The following is a 15,628-nucleotide window of genomic DNA, read 5'->3' as shown; positions in this document are numbered from 1 at the left end:
TTCGGCCATTACCTTGGTAAAGACCCGAGGTGCCGTGGACAATCCAAACGGCAGCGTCTGAAACTGATAATGACAGTTTTGTACTACAAACCTGAGGTACCCTTGGTGAGAAGGGTATATCGGGACGTGGAGATAAGCATCCTTGATGTCCAGAGACACCATATAGTCCCCTTCTTCCAGGTTTGCTATCACTGCTCTGAGTGACTCTATCTTGAATTTGAACCTTTTTATGTAAGTGTTCAAGGATTTCAGATTTAAAATTGGTCTCACCGAGCCGTCCGGCTTCGGTACCACAAACAGCGTGGAATAATACCCCTTTCCTTGTTGCAGGAGGGGTACCTTGATTATCACCTGCTGGGAATACAGCTTGTGAATGGCTGCCAAAACTGCCTCCCTGTCGGAGGGAGACTTTGGTAAAGCAGACTTCAGGAAACGACGAGGGGGAAACGCCTCGAATTCCAGTTTGTACCCCTGCGATACTACCTGTAGAATCCAGGGATCCACTTGCGAGTGAGCCCACTGCGCGTTGAAATTCTTGAGACGGGCCCCCACCATATCTGAGTCTGCTTGTAAAGCCCCAGCGTCATGCTGAAGACTTGGCAGAAGCAGGGGAGGGCTTCTGCTCCTGTGAAGCGGCTGCATGGTGCAGTCTTTTTCCTCTTCCTCTGCCCCGGGGCAGAAAAGAGTGGCCTTTTGCTCGCTTGTACTTATGGGAACGAAAGGACTGAGTTTGAAAAGACGGTGTCTTTTTCTGCTGATGTGGAGTGACCTGGGGTAAAAAGGTGGATTTTCCAGCCGTTGCCGTGGCCACCAGTTCCGATAGACCAGCCCCAAATAACTCCTCCCCTTTATACAGCAATACTTCCATGTGCCGTTTGGAATCCGCATCCCCTGACCACTGTCGCGTCCATAACGCTCTTCTGGCAGAGATGGACATAGCACTTATTCTTGATGCCAGGGTGCAAATATCCCTCTGTGCATCACGCATATATAGTAGTGCATCCTTTAAATGTTCTATAGTTAACAAAATATTGTCCCTATCCAGGGTATCAATATTCTCGGTCAGGGAATCCGACCATGCGACTCCAGCACTGCACATCCAGGCTGAGGCGATTGCTGGTCGCAGTATAACACCAGTATGTGTGTATATACTTTTTAGGATATTTTCCAGCCTTCTATCAGCTGGTTCTTTGAGGGTAGCCGTATCAGGAGACGGTAACGCTACTTGTTTTGATAAACGTGTGAGCGCCTTATCTACCCTAGGGGGTGTTTCCCAACGCGCCCTAACCTCTGGCGGGAAAGGATATAATGCTAATAATTTTTTAGAAATTAGCTGTTTTTTATCGGGGGAAACCCACGCTTTTTCACACACCTCATTTATTTCCTCTGACTCAGGAAAAAATATTGGTAGTTTTTTCTCTCCCCACATAATACCCTTCTTTGTGGTACTTGTAGTGTCAGAAAGGTTCAATGCCTCTTTCATTGCCGTGATCATGTAACGTGTGGCCCTACTGGACATTACGTTTGTCTCGTCACCGTCGACACTAGACTCAGTATCTGTGTCAGGGTCTGTGTCGACCCACTGAGGTAACGGGCGTTTTAGCGCCCCTGACGGTGTCTGAGACGCCTGGACAGGCACTAATTGATTTGCCGGCTGTCTCATGTCGTCAACAGTTTTCTGCAAATTGCTGACATTATCACTTAATTGTTTAAATACAATCATCCAGTCAGGTGTCGACTCCCTAGGGGGTGACATCACCAACACAGGCAACTGCTCCGCCTCCACATAATTTTCCTCCTCATACATGTCGACACACGCGTACCGACACACAGCACACACACCGGGAATGCTCTGATAGAGGACAGGACCCCACTTAGCCCTTTGGAGAGACAGAGGGAGAGTCTGCCAGCACACACCCAGCGCTATATATATATATACAGGGATAACCTTATATAAGTGTTATTCCCTTATAGCTGCTATTATCGTTATTTGCTGCCAAAAATGCCCCCCCTTCTCTTTTTTACCCTGATTCTGAAGCAGGACTGCAGGGGAGAGTCAGGGAGCCGTCCTTCCAGCGGAGCTGTGAGGGAAAATGGCGCTTGTGTGCTGAGGAGATAGGCTCCGCCCCTTCACGACGTCCTTATCTCCCGCTTTTCTGTGTAAAATGGCAGGGGATTAAAATACATCCATATAGCCCAGGAGCTATATGTGATGTATTCTGTTTTGCCACCTAAGGTATTCCGTTATATTGCGTCTCAGGGCGCTCCCCCCCCAGCGCCCTGCACCCTCAGTGACCGGAGTGTGAAGTGTGCTGAGAGCAATGGCGCACAGCTGCGGTGCTGTGCGCTACCTTAGTCTGAAGACAGGATGTCTTCTGCCGCCGATTTCACCGGACCTCTTCGTCTCTTCTGGCTCTGTAAGGGGGACGGCGGCGCGGCTCCGGTGACCCATCCAGGCTGAACCTGTGATCGTCCCTCTGGAGCTAGTGTCCAGTAGCCTAAGAAACCCGATCCACTCTGCACTCAGGTGAGTCCGTTTCTTCTCCCCTTAGTCCCACGATGCAGTGAGCCTGTTGCCAGCAGGACTCACTGAAAATAAAAAAACCTAACTAAACTTTTATTCTAAGCAGCTCAGGAGAGCCACCTAGATTGCACCCTTCTCGGCCGGGCACAAAAATCTAACTGAGGCTTGGAGGAGGGTCATAGGGGGAGGAGCCAGTGCACACCACCTGATCCTAAAGCTTTACTTTTTGTGCCCTGTCTCCTGCGGAGCCGCTATTCCCCATGGTCCTTTCAGGAACCCCAGCATCCACTAGGACGATAGAGAAATTTACTATTCAGATGCTCAACAAAAAAATCTATGTGTGTATAGATATATAATGCATAAACAGAGACTAGGGAAATGAGATAGACTGGTGCAAACATGAGAAGGACGGAGACTGGTGTAAACAGGATGAGCGGAAAGGCTGGCATGCAGAGAGTCTGGCGCAGACAAGGCAGATGTAGGTGTAGGCAGGGCAAGGGCAGAGAGGCTGGCGCAGACAAGGCAGATGTAGGTGTAGGCAGGGCAAGGGCAGAGAGGCTGGCGCAGACAAGGCAGATGTAGGTGTAGGCAGGGCCAGGGCAGAGAGTCTGGCGCAGACAATGCAGATGTAGGAATAGGCAGGGCCAGGGCAGAGAGTCTGGCGCAGACAATGCAGATGTAGGAATAGGCAGGGCCAGGGCAGAGAGTCTGGCGCAGACAAGGCAGATGTAGGAATAGGCAGGGCCAGGGCAGAGAGTCTGGCGCAGACAAGGCAGGTGTAGGCAGGGCCAGGGCAGAGAGTCTGGCGCAGACAAGGCAGATGTAGGAATAGGCAGGGCCAGGGCAGAGAGTCTGGCGCAGACAAGGCAGATGTAGGAATAGGCAGGGCCAGGGCAGAGAGTCTGGCGCAGACAAGGCAGATGTAGGAATAGGCAGGGCCAGGGCAGAGAGTCTGGCGCAGACAAGGCAGATGTAGGAATAGGCAGGGCCAGGGCAGAGAGTCTGGCGCAGACAAGGCAGGTGTAGGCAGGGCCAGGGCAGAGAGTCTGGCGCAGACAAGGCAGATGTAGGAATAGGCAGGGCCAGGGCAGAGAGTCTGGCGCAGACAAGGCAGATGTAGGAATAGGCAGGGCCAGGGCAGAGAGTCTGGCGCAGACAAGGCAGATGTAGGAATAGGCAGGGCCAGGGCAGAGAGTCTGGCGCAGACAAGGCAGATGTAGGAATAGGCAGGGCCAGGGCAGAGAGTCTGGCGCAGACAAGGCAGATGTAGGTGTAGGCAGGGCCAGGGCAGAGAGTCTGGCGCAGACAAGGCAGATGTTGGTGTAAGCAGAGCAAAGACAGAGAGGCTGGCACAGCTAGGGCAAAGAGAGAGATACTGGCAAAGATAGGCAAAGGCAGAGAGTCTGGCACAAACAAGGCAGATGTAGGTATAGGCAGGAAAAGGACAGAGGCTGGCACAGCTAGGGCAAGGAGAGAGATACTAACAAAGAAAGGCAAGGGCAGAGAGTCTGGCGCAGACGAGACAGGGATAGACCAATTGGTAAGGGAAAGGAAGACATACTTTGTTTCACTTCCAGTCCTTGTTTCATTTGGATGGGGGTGAAGTTCTCAAATTCTGCAGCCTAGTAAAAAGGAGTGTAGGTGGAGTTAGGGGGCAGGCAGGAAATGATGTGGCACTCTCTGACCCCCAACTTCCCTAAGAAGAAAAGTGGCAGAAATACAGCAGAGGCACGGATCACAGCAAATCTGCACTTGTGCCTGCTTTAGTTAACTTCTAACTTAGAAAATATAGGCATGGAAACAGAGGCTGCCGGTCTGTTAAGTGGTGCCTCTGCCATCATTGGGAAGGGGGTGGAGGCCCAGGATAGCTCAGTGGGGATTTCCTTGGTTCCCTTGTGGGTCCGTCCAATGAGTGCTTGTAAGTCCTGCAGTGTCACTGACAAGTATCATAAAGAAAATCCTCTGTGGATGTTTAGCGGGGGTTCACTATGTTTTATTGACATTTACAATGTCGAGAGTCATTGCGAAGACTACATATGTGAACAGGTACTCCAAGCTGACAGGGTACATGTCAACTTGGAACATGTGAACACTGACAAAATGTCAACACCTAATTGTAACCCAAGCCCTAATACTGACATTTTAACTATGTATACTTGTAATATGTAGACACTATGGGGGAGATTCAAATGTTTGAAAAGTCAGTTGGGAGTCTGTTTTTTCCTATCTAATAGACAGGAAAAAACAGACACTCAACTGACTTTTCAAACATTTGAATCTCCCCCTATGTGTTTTGACATTTTGCAGGTATCAACATTTTGAGTGCTGACACATTATCATGTCGATATGGTAAAATTCAACATTCTGTTGCCGACCTTTTAAACATCTGCATCCACGCAGAATGCATGGAGCACTAGCTAATCTGCAGTTACTATTAAATGTCGTGTCTTCCCTATAAGTCCCAGTGTTATTCATTTGTGTTAAAACTCTAATAATCCTGTAACTTGAGGGAATGTTCTAAAGCCCAGTCATGGGTAGGCTATCACTGGGGACAGGATTCTGGAAATAGGAGTATATGTGGGCAGCCTCAACTACTTAAATTTACATATAACCCCTATAGAGAGAGGACAGAAAACTAGCATACATGTTCTCCTCCATACTAAGCACAGGACAGTCAGTTTGGTCTATCTGAGAGGGCGCTGTGTGAGCGCCTTATAGGGAACATACTACAGCAGTAGAGTATTATCATTTATTTGTATTTTTATGCTGCCATGTCCAAACCACTTACAGTACAACAGCTTGTTGATTATTTCATTGCAGTCACATTACAAGTCTGTGGTGAGTGACATGGCTGTCAGTGAAGATGACTCCCTTCTTTGTGCAGCTGACCAGCAATTCTATGTCTACGTCTGGGATATATCGCAATATGCACTGGATGGGCCGGAGGAGCAAGATCCTGTCTGTGAGTTACTATTCCCACCATATTTTAGAAAGAACCAAATAAAAAAAATATATATACATTTATAAAGGGTACACTATGTAAATGTTAATAAGAAGGGATCCCCCTTAAAAATGAGCCTTTACATTTAAAAGATAACACACACATTATTCTAAATGCATAAATCATATTGGGGGGGGGATGGCACACACCTTAGACTGCAGATCTTAATTCCAAACATAATAAGAGCTGCTACCATGCACAGAATAATTATAATAAACTCTGCAATCTAAAGCTGAGTAAAATTGAGGTGCTTATCATTTTTGGCCAAAAATATGGGCCCACCAACCGTGTCCAGGTATCCTCATCTCGTGGGTCCCTGAAGGGTGCTCTCACTCGGATCTGGCAAGACCACCATGCTTAGTTTTCATGGCAAGTACTGCTTAATTGTTACCCACTGATTTTCTAGCATTGGACTGATCTCAGATTCGATGCGCAGCCGCACTTGTCTGTCTGGCACAGCTCAGTAATGTAATATGAGCTGTGGGGGTATTCAGGGGTGGATGCTAATTTCCAAAAAACGCAGACAATTTTTGTCCATCTGCGCATGTGCCATGATCACATTGTGTGTGCCTGGCCTTGACAGGCGGCGAGAGGTCAGTTAGTGGGGACGTGGAGTTGCGGGGGGTGGTACAGGCAGGCGTGTCATGCCCATTTTCAGGGCAGCCGGATGACGTCGCCTGCGTTTACTGCAACGGAAAACATGCCAGCGGTGCGCCTGTATATGAAGCCTGGCTGCGTATACAGGGAGTCGACCTATATTTGCAGCTTTCAACGTTGCAATCGCATCGCCGGGTGGCGTTACACATGCTGGCTACCAGCATGCAAATTTATCAGTAGCAGTTTTTGCTATTTTAGCAAAAAACCGCTACCAACTCTGGATAGGTCCCTGAATGCGCTATTCAGCAACTGACATATGCCTCAGGGGATGATGAACAACAAACAATCAATCAGCATCTACCTATCTTTTCACATAATGTACTAAACAAATGCTACCTCAAAGCTGATTGGTTGCTTTGGGCAACTTCCACACTCTTATTACCGCTTGATACATCAATATACACAATCCCTATATAGACATGATTTGTACTTATATTATATTCCTAGTCAGTGGATTCTCCATTTTTTCTCTGCTTGATGCATCAACCCCTGAGGTATATGTCAGTTGCTGAATTGCTGATAAACTGTAGGTCCTGATTCAGAGAAGTACACAAAAGCCGATGTTGAACGGAACTGAGCCATTATTAGCAGACTGTACATGTGCTGCATTCGCATTGTGCATGCGTCAAGGTGTTGCTGTGGACCCGCATGCAGTAAGGATTCCTATGCAAAGTGAGTGACAGGAAGGGACCGTTTGGGGGTATTAACATGGTGTTAGCGGAGTGGTTATTAAGACACAGGAATGTCATGGCCGTTTTCGAGGGTGTCTGTCTGGCGTCAGCTGCAGACTCTAGAGTACAAAAACCATGGCGCCTGTGTGACTATTGCCGCGGCCACTCTGCGCAGCCATAGGTCTACTCTTCAGCTCGATGTTTCCTGTATTTGTGTATAGGCTGCATATGCGTACACAAATGCGAATGAGTTGCAGTTGCTCCGGTGGTCATCTCTCATGGTTTCCGGGCGGCAGCTTCACTTACGGATATCTGCAGTTGCGTTGAGTATAAAACCGCACTTGCAGCTGCATTAGCGTCCGTCTCTGAATCAGGCCCACTGCTCAAAGTACAATACTGAGCTGTGCTGGACAGGCAAGTGCTGCTGCGCATCAGATCTGAGATGTCAGTCCCTTGCTGGAAAATCAGTGGGCTACAATAAAGCAACACTTGCCATGAAAACAAAGCATGGGGGTTTGCCAGAAGAGAGGGACAGCACCCTTCACAACATCTTGCTGCGTGTTTCACATTACACTTTATTAAAAGATCAAGCCCCTATGGCTCTGCCCTTTATCTGCAGGTTGAAGTGGTCATGAGATAAAAAAAATACAAAATTCAGGAGTTCCAGCAAAAAAAGATTGTAACAAGCAAGATTCCATAGTAGTGGTTCACATGCATAATTAATGACATTTATTAAAGCTAACACTTAGGGGCTAATTTACATTTGGCAGCAGTGACACCACAAATCACAGGTGCAATTATTTGTTCATTACTAAAGCTGCAACTTCAACTATATGCAAAATGATAACTCTCCTAAGGTGCATATGCACCTCATTTACATCATACATCACGTATACTTAGATCACTTACTCCCATGTTTTGCAAACAGCAAATCACAAGTGGGAAAATCATTGTCATCTGTAATTTGTACCTACCAATAACTACCGGCAAATCCAGGGAGGGGCGATCTCCTTTTTCATCTCTGCCCCCCCCCCCCTTATCTGTCATCTCTGTCACCATCGCCTCCCCCATTTCTCTCAGCTCTTTCCAATCCCATCAGGAGGCTCTTGTGAGGAGGAGATATGGTCTCCATCCCCAGGTACTAGAAGTGAGGCCGTGGGTAGCAGACAGTGGGAGCAGTGTGAGGTGAGGGAGAGGGCAGGGATTCCCTTCAGTGCTCTATGCAGAGCTGCTATACAAATGCCTTGCAGCATTATATAATGGATATTGCTGCTTATTTGTGTATGTATGTATGTATGTATGTATGTATGTATGTAGATTTCTCTGACGTCCTAGTGGATGCTGGGAACTCCGTAAGGACCATGGGGAATAGCGGGCTCCGAAGGAGGCTGGGCACTCTAGAAAGATTTATGACTACCTGGTGTGCACTGGCTCCTCCCACTATGACCCTCCTCCAAGCCTCAGTTAGATTTTGTGCCCGGCCGAGGTTGGATGCACACTAGGGGCTCTCCTGAGCCCTTAGAAAGAAAGTATAGATTTAGGTTTTTTATTTTCAGTGAGACCTGCTGGCAACAGGCTCACAGCAGCGAGGGACTAAGGGGAGAAGAAGCGAACTCGCCTGCTTGCAGCCGGATTGGGCTTCTTAGGCTACTGGACACCATTAGCTCCAGAGGGATCGACCGCAGGCCCAGTCCTTGGTGTTCGGTCCCGGAGCCGCGCCGCCGTCCCCCTTACAGAGCCAGAAGCAAGAAGAGGTCCGGAAAAACGGCGGCAGAAGACATCAGTCTTCACCAAGGTAGCGCACAGCACTGCAGCTGTGCGCCATTGCTCCTCATACACACTTCATACTCCGGTCACTGAGGGTGCAGGGCGCTGGGGGGGGGGCGCCCTGAGAAGCAATAATAACACCTTGGCTGGCAAAAATTCCACAATATATAGTCCCAGAGGCTATATATGTGGAAAATACCCCTGCCAGAATATGGAAAAAAGCGGGAGAATAGTCTGCGGAAAAGGGGCGGAGCTATCTCTCACAGCACACTGGCGCCATTTCTCCTTCACAGATCCGCTGGAAGGAAGCTCCCTGGCTCTCCCCTGCAGTCTACACTACAGAACAGGGTAAAAACAGAGAGGGGGGGGCACTAAATTTAGGCGCAGTATATAATATATAGAAAAAGCAGCTATAGGGGACATAACTCAGTTAGTCTCTGCATTATATAGCGCTCTGGTGTGTGCTGGCATACTCTCACTCTGTCCCCCCAAAGGGCTTTTGTGGGTCCTGTCCTCATTCGGAGCATTCCTTGTGTGTGTGCGGTGTGTCGGTACGGCTGTGTCGACATGTTTGATGAGGATAATGATGTGGAGGCGGAGCAGATGCCTTTAGAAGGGATGTCACCCCCTGCGGGGCAGACACCTGAGTGGATGAGCTTATGGAAAGTAATGAGTGCACGTATAGACTCCTTACATAAGAAAATTGACGACATGCCAAATGTGGGACAGCCGACTTCTCAGCTCGTGCCTGCCCAGGCGTCGCATGGGTCGTCAGGGGCTCTAAAACGCCCGCTACCGCAAGCAGACCAAGATGTCGACACTGATACTGACACCAGTGTCGACGACGATGAGTCTAACCTGATGCCCACTAAGGCCATTCACTGCATGATTGAGGCAATGAAAGAGGTGTTACACATTTCTGATATAACTACAGGTACCACTAAAAAGGGTATTATGTTTGGAGAGAAAAAACTACCCGTAGTTTTTCCCCCATCAGATGAATTAAATGAAGTGTGTGAAGAAGCGTGGGCTTTCCCTGATAAAAAATTGGTAATTCCTAAGAAGGTACTAATGGCGTTCCCTTTCCCGCCAGAGGATAGGTCACGTTGGGAAACACCCCCCAGGGTGGATAAAGCGCTCACACGTTTGTCTAAAAAGGTGGCACTACCGTCTCCGGATACGGCCGCCCTCAAGGAACCTGCTGATAGAAAGCAGGAGGCGATCCTGAAGTCTGTATATACACACTCAGGCATTATACTTAGGCCAGCTATTGCGTCAGCTTGGATGTGCAGTGCTGCCGCTGCGTGGTCAGATAAACTGTCAGAAAATATTGACACATTAGACAGAGACACGATCCTGTTAACCATAGACCATATAAAAGACTCAGTCTTATATATGAGAGATGCACAGAGGGAAATCTGCCGACTGGCATCTAAAGTAAGTGCATTGTCCATTTCTGCTAGGAGAGGCTTATGGACTCGCCAGTGGACAGGAGATGCAGATTCTAAAAAGCACATGGAAGTGTTGCCATATAAGGGTGAGGAATTATTTGGGGATGGTCTCTCGGACCTAGTTTCCACAGCAACGTCTGGGAAGTCAGCATTTTTACCCCATGTCCCCTCACAGCCTAAGAAGGCGCCGTTTTATCAGGTTCAGTCCTTTCGGACCCAGAAAAACAGGCGTGGAAAAGGCGGGTCCTTTCTGTCCAGAGGCAGAGGTAGGGGAAAAAGGCTGCAACAAACAGCAGGTTCCCAGGAGCAAAAGTCCTCCCCCGCTTCTTCTTCCAAGTCCACCGCATGACGGTGGGGCTCCACAGGCGAAGCCAGGTACGGTGGGGGGTCGCCTCAAGAATTTCAGCGATCAGTGGGCTCGCTCACAGGTGGATCCCTGGATCCTGCAAATAGTATCTCAGGGGTACAAACTGGAATTCGAGGCGTCCCCACCCCACCGGTTCCTAAAATCTGCCTTGCCGATTGCTCCCTCAGACAGGGAGGCGGTGCTAGCGGCAATTCACAAGCTGTATTCCCAGCAGGTGATAATCAAGGTACCCCTACTTCAACAAGGCCGGGGTTATTATTCCACACTATTTGTGGCACCGAAACCGGACGGTTCGGTGAGACCCATTTTAAATTTAAAATCCTTGAACACGTACATAAAAAAATTCAAGTTCAAGATGGAATCGCTCAGGGCGGTTATTGCAAGCCTGGACAAGGGGGATTACATGGTATCCCTGGACATCAAGGATGCTTACTTGCATGTCCCCATTTACCATCCTCACCAGGAGTACCTCAGATTTGTGGTACAGGATTGCCATTACCAATTCCAGACGCTGCCGTTTGGCCTGTCCACGGCACCGAGGGTATTTACCAAGGTTATGGCGGAAATGATGATACTCCTTCGAAAAAAGGGAGTTTTAATTATCCCGTACTTGGACGATCTCCTAATAAAAGCGAGGTCCAAGGAACAGTTGTTGGTGGGAGTAGCACTATCTCAGGAGGTGCTGCACCAGCACGGCTGGATTCTGAATATCCCAAAGTCACAGCTGGTTCCGACGACACGGCTACTGTTCCTGGGTATGATTCTGGATACAGTCCAGAAGAAAGTGTTTCTCCCAGAGGAGAAAGCCAGGGAGGTGTCATCTCTAGTCAGAGACCTCCTGAAACCAAAACAGGTATCAGTGCATCGCTGCACACGGGTCCTGGGAAAGATGGTGGCTTCTTACGAAGCAATTCCCTTCGGCAGGTTCCATGCCAGAATCTTTCAGTGGGACCTGTTGGACCAGTGGTCCGGATCGCATCTTCAGATGCATCGCTTAATAACCCTGTCTCCAAGAACCAGGGTGTCTCTACTGTGGTGGCTGCAGAGTGCCCATCTTCTAGAGGGCCGCAGGTTCGGCATACAGGACTGGGTCCTGGTGACCACGGATGCCAGCCTTCGAGGCTGGGGGGCAGTCATACAGGGAAGAAACTTCCAAGGACTATGGTCGAGTCAGGAGACTTCCCTTCACATAAATATTCTGGAACTAAGGGCCATCTACAATGCCCTAAGTCAAGCAAGATCCCTGCTCCTACACCAGCCGGTGCTGATCCAGTCAGACAACATCACGGCAGTCGCCCATGTAAATCGACAGGGCGGCACAAGAAGCAGGATGGCGATGGCAGAAGCCACAAGAATTCTCCGATGGGCGGAGAATCATGTACTAGCACTGTCAGCAGTGTTCATTCCGGGAGTGGACAACTGGGAAGCAGACTTCCTCAGCAGACACGACCTCCACCCGGGAGAGTGGGGACTTCACCCAGAAGTCTTCCAGATGCTGGTAAACCGTTGGGAAAAACCACAGGTGGACATGATGGCGTCCCGTCTCAACAAAAAGTTAAAAAGATATTGCGCCAGGTCAAGGGACCCTCAGGCGATAGCTGTGGACGCTCTAGTGACACCGTGGGTGTACCAGTCGGTTTATGTGTTCCCTCCTCTGCCTCTCATTCCAAAGGTATTGAGAATAATAAGAAAGCGAGGAGTAAACACAATTCTCGTGGTTCCGGATTTGCCAAGACGAGCGTGGTACCCGGAACTTCAAGAGATGCTCTCAGAGGACCCGTGGCCTCTACCGCTCAGACAGGACCTGTTACAGCAGGGGCCCTGTCTGTTCCAAGACTTACCGCGGCTGCGTTTGACGGCATGGCGGTTGAACACCGGATCCTAAAGGAAAAGGGTATTCCGGAAGAAGTCATTCCTACGCTTATTAAGGCCAGGAAAGATGTTACGGCAACGCATTATCACCGCATATGGCGGAAATATGTTGCATGGTGCGAGGCCAATAAGGCCCCAACAGAGGAATTTCAACTAGGTCGATTTCTGCATTTCCTGCAAGCAGGAGTGGATATGGGCCTAAAACTAGGCTCCATTAAAGTACAGATCTCGGCTCTGTCGATTTTCTTTCAAAAAGAACTAGCTTCAGTACCTGAAGTTCAGACATTTGTGAAAGGAGTGCTGCATATTCAGCCCCCATTTGTGCCTCCTGTGGCACCTTGGGATCTCAAAGTGATGTTGAGTTTCTTAAAATCACATTGGTTTGAGCCACTAAAAACCGTGGATCTGAAATATCTCACGTGGAAAGTGGTCATGTTATTAGCCTTGGCTTCAGCCAGGCGAGTGTCAGAATTGGCGGCTTTATCATGTAAAAGCCCTTATCTGATTTTCCATATGGATAGGGCAGAGTTGAGGACTCGTCCCCAATTTCTCCCTAAGGTGGTGTCAGCGTTTCACCTGAACCAGCCTATTGTGGTGCCGGCGGCTACTAGTGAATTGGAGGACTCCAAGTTGCTAGACGTTGTCAGGGCCCTGAAAATATATGTTTCCAGGACGGCTGGAGTCAGAAAATCTGACTCGCTGTTTATCCTGTATGCACCCAACAAGCTGGGTGCTCCTGCTTCTAAGCAGTCTATTGCTCGCTGGATTTGTAGTACAATTCAGCTTGCACATTCTGTGGCAGGCCTGCCACAGCCAAAATCTGTAAATGCCCATTCCACAAGGAAGGTGGGCTCATCTTGGGCGGCTGCCCGAGGGGTCTCGGCTTTACAACTTTGCCGAGCAGCTACTTGGTCAAGGGCAAACACGTTTGCAAAATTCTACAAATTTGATACCCTGGCTGAGGAGGACCTGGAGTTCTCTCATTCGGTGCTACAGAGTCATCCGCACTCTCCCGCCCGTTTGGGAGCTTTGGTATAATCCCCATGGTCCTTACGGAGTTCCCAGCATCCACTAGGACGTCAGAGAAAATAAGAATTTACTCACCGGTAATTCTATTTCTCGTAGTCCGTAGTGGATGCTGGGCGCCCATCCCAAGTGCGGATTGTCTGCAATACTTGTAAATAGTTATTGCTAACTAAAGGGTTATTGTTGAGCCATCTGTTGAGAGGCTCAGTTGTTTTCATACTGTCAAACTGGATATAGTATCACGAGTTGTACGGTGTGATTGGTGTGGCTGGTATGAGTCTTACCCGGGATTCAAAATCCTTCCTTATTATGTCAGCTCGTCCGGGCACAGTGTCCTAACTGAGGCTTGGAGGAGGGTCATAGTGGGAGGAGCCAGTGCACACCAGGTAGTCATAAATCTTTCTAGAGTGCCCAGCCTCCTTCGGAGCCCGCTATTCCCCATGGTCCTTACGGAGTTCCCAGCATCCACTACGGACTACGAGAAATAGAATTACCGGTGAGTAAATTCTTATTATATATATATATATATATATATATATATACATACATACAGTGGGGCAAAAAAAAATGTGGCCAGCCTCCAATTGTGCAAGATGACCCACTTAAAAAGATGAGAGAGGTCTGTAATTTATTTCCATCATAGGTACACTTCAACTGTGAGAGACAGAATCTTTAAAAAAGAACTAGGAAATCACATTGAATGATTTTTAAACAATTTATTTGTATTTTCTTGTGGAAAATAAATATTTGGACAATCAAAAAGTTTAACTCAATACTTTGTAATATAACCTCGGTTGGTAATTACAGATGTCAAATGTTTCCTGTAGTTCTTGACCAGGTTTGCACACACTGTAGCAGGTATTTTGTCCCACTCTTCCATGCAGATCTTCTCTAGATCTGTCATGTTTTGGTGCTGTCGCCGGGCAACATGGACTTTCCACTCCCTCCACAGATTTTCTATTGGGTTGAGGTCTGGAGACTGGCTAGGCCACTCCAGGACCTTGAAATGCTTCTTACGGAGCCACTCCTTAGTTGCCCGGGCGGTGTGTTTGGGGTCATTGTCATGCTGGAAGACCTAGCCATGTTCCATCTTCAATGCTCTTACTGAGGGAAGGAGGTTTTTGCCCAAAATCTCATGATACATGGCCCCATTCATCCTCTCCTTAATACGGATCAGTCGTCCTGTGCCCTTTGCAGAAAAGCAGCCCCAAAGCATGATGTTTCCACCCCCATGCTTCACAGTGGGTATGGTGTTCTTGGGCAGGGCCGTAACTAGGGGAGGAGCTAAGAGGGCATGCTCCCCGGGTGCAGGATTTGAGGGGGCGCCAAGGAGTTACAAAGGAGCAGGGTTTTTTTTTTTAACTGGCAGTGCTGTGCTGCTCCTGTGAGACAGCAGACAGCTCCCAGGGCAATGTTTCTGACCCACCTGTCTGCCCGCAGCTGGCTCCGGCACTGTGCAGGTGAGTTCCAGTACCTGGGATCTCTCCTATGCTGGCTACTGTCTTAAACTCTCTCCTTTGCCATGCAGTGCTGTGACTAGCGTGCGGTGCACTGTACAAGCTATAGAAGCGCACTGTGCTCCCAGTTAGCAGTATCAACCTCCATTTTGCCTCCCAGATGTGGGGATTTGGTGTAGCTTGTAGGGTAGTAAGTATAGTAATGTATTGCAGTATATAGGGCCATGTAGTGCACTGATGTGGTGTAGCATATAAGGGGATGTAGTGTAATGATGTAGTGTAGCATATAGGGTATGTAGTGCAATGCATAGGGGCATGTAGTGTAGTGATGTAGTTCAGCGTGTAGGGGATGTAGTATAGTGATGTAGTGCAGTGGATAGGGGATAGGGGAATGTAGTGCAGTGATGAAGTGGGGAGGTTCAGGGGAAATTTAAGGAAAAAATACTTCACAGAAAGGGTAGTGGATAAGTGGAATAGTCTCCCATCAGAGGTGGTAGAGGTTAAGACTGTAGAGCAATTTAAACATGCTTGGGATAGGCATATGAATATCCTTACAAAGAATTAAGGTTCAAAAAGGGTTGAGATTACCTAAAGGATAAAAAAAAAAGGGGCAGACTAGATGGGCCAAGTGGTTCTTATCTGCCGTCAAATTCTATGTTTCTATGTCTATATAGTGCAATGTATGGGGACACACAAAGGAGCATGTAGTTGAACACGCTGGCGGGGCATGTGACGCATAGGGTATTTGAGGCACATAGGGGAATATTGTCCAATAGTATCCTCTTTTTCACATTTTTTGATAACATGATTATTTCTCATACGTCCTAGAGGATGC

The 15,628-nt window shown here is 48.4% G+C and overlaps 1 protein-coding gene across 6 annotated transcripts in view; it reads left to right on the top strand.

The window, feature by feature from the left end:
* Nucleotides 1-15,628, top strand: part of LOC134917759 (WD repeat-containing protein 49-like) — a 201,136-nt gene that overhangs the window by 163,394 nt on the left and 22,114 nt on the right. For all 6 annotated transcript variants that reach the window (XM_063920313.1, XM_063920311.1, XM_063920312.1 and 3 more), the window contains one exon: nt 5,345-5,486. In XM_063920313.1, the coding sequence (XP_063776383.1) occupies nt 5,345-5,486 (142 nt within the window). The remainder of the gene's footprint in view (nt 1-5,344; nt 5,487-15,628) is intronic.

This window comes from Pseudophryne corroboree, chromosome 1, assembly GCF_028390025.1.
Source record: "Pseudophryne corroboree isolate aPseCor3 chromosome 1, aPseCor3.hap2, whole genome shotgun sequence".
Classification (NCBI taxonomy): domain Eukaryota; kingdom Metazoa; phylum Chordata; class Amphibia; order Anura; family Myobatrachidae; genus Pseudophryne; species Pseudophryne corroboree.
This window is presented reverse-complemented; position numbering and strand designations above follow the sequence as displayed.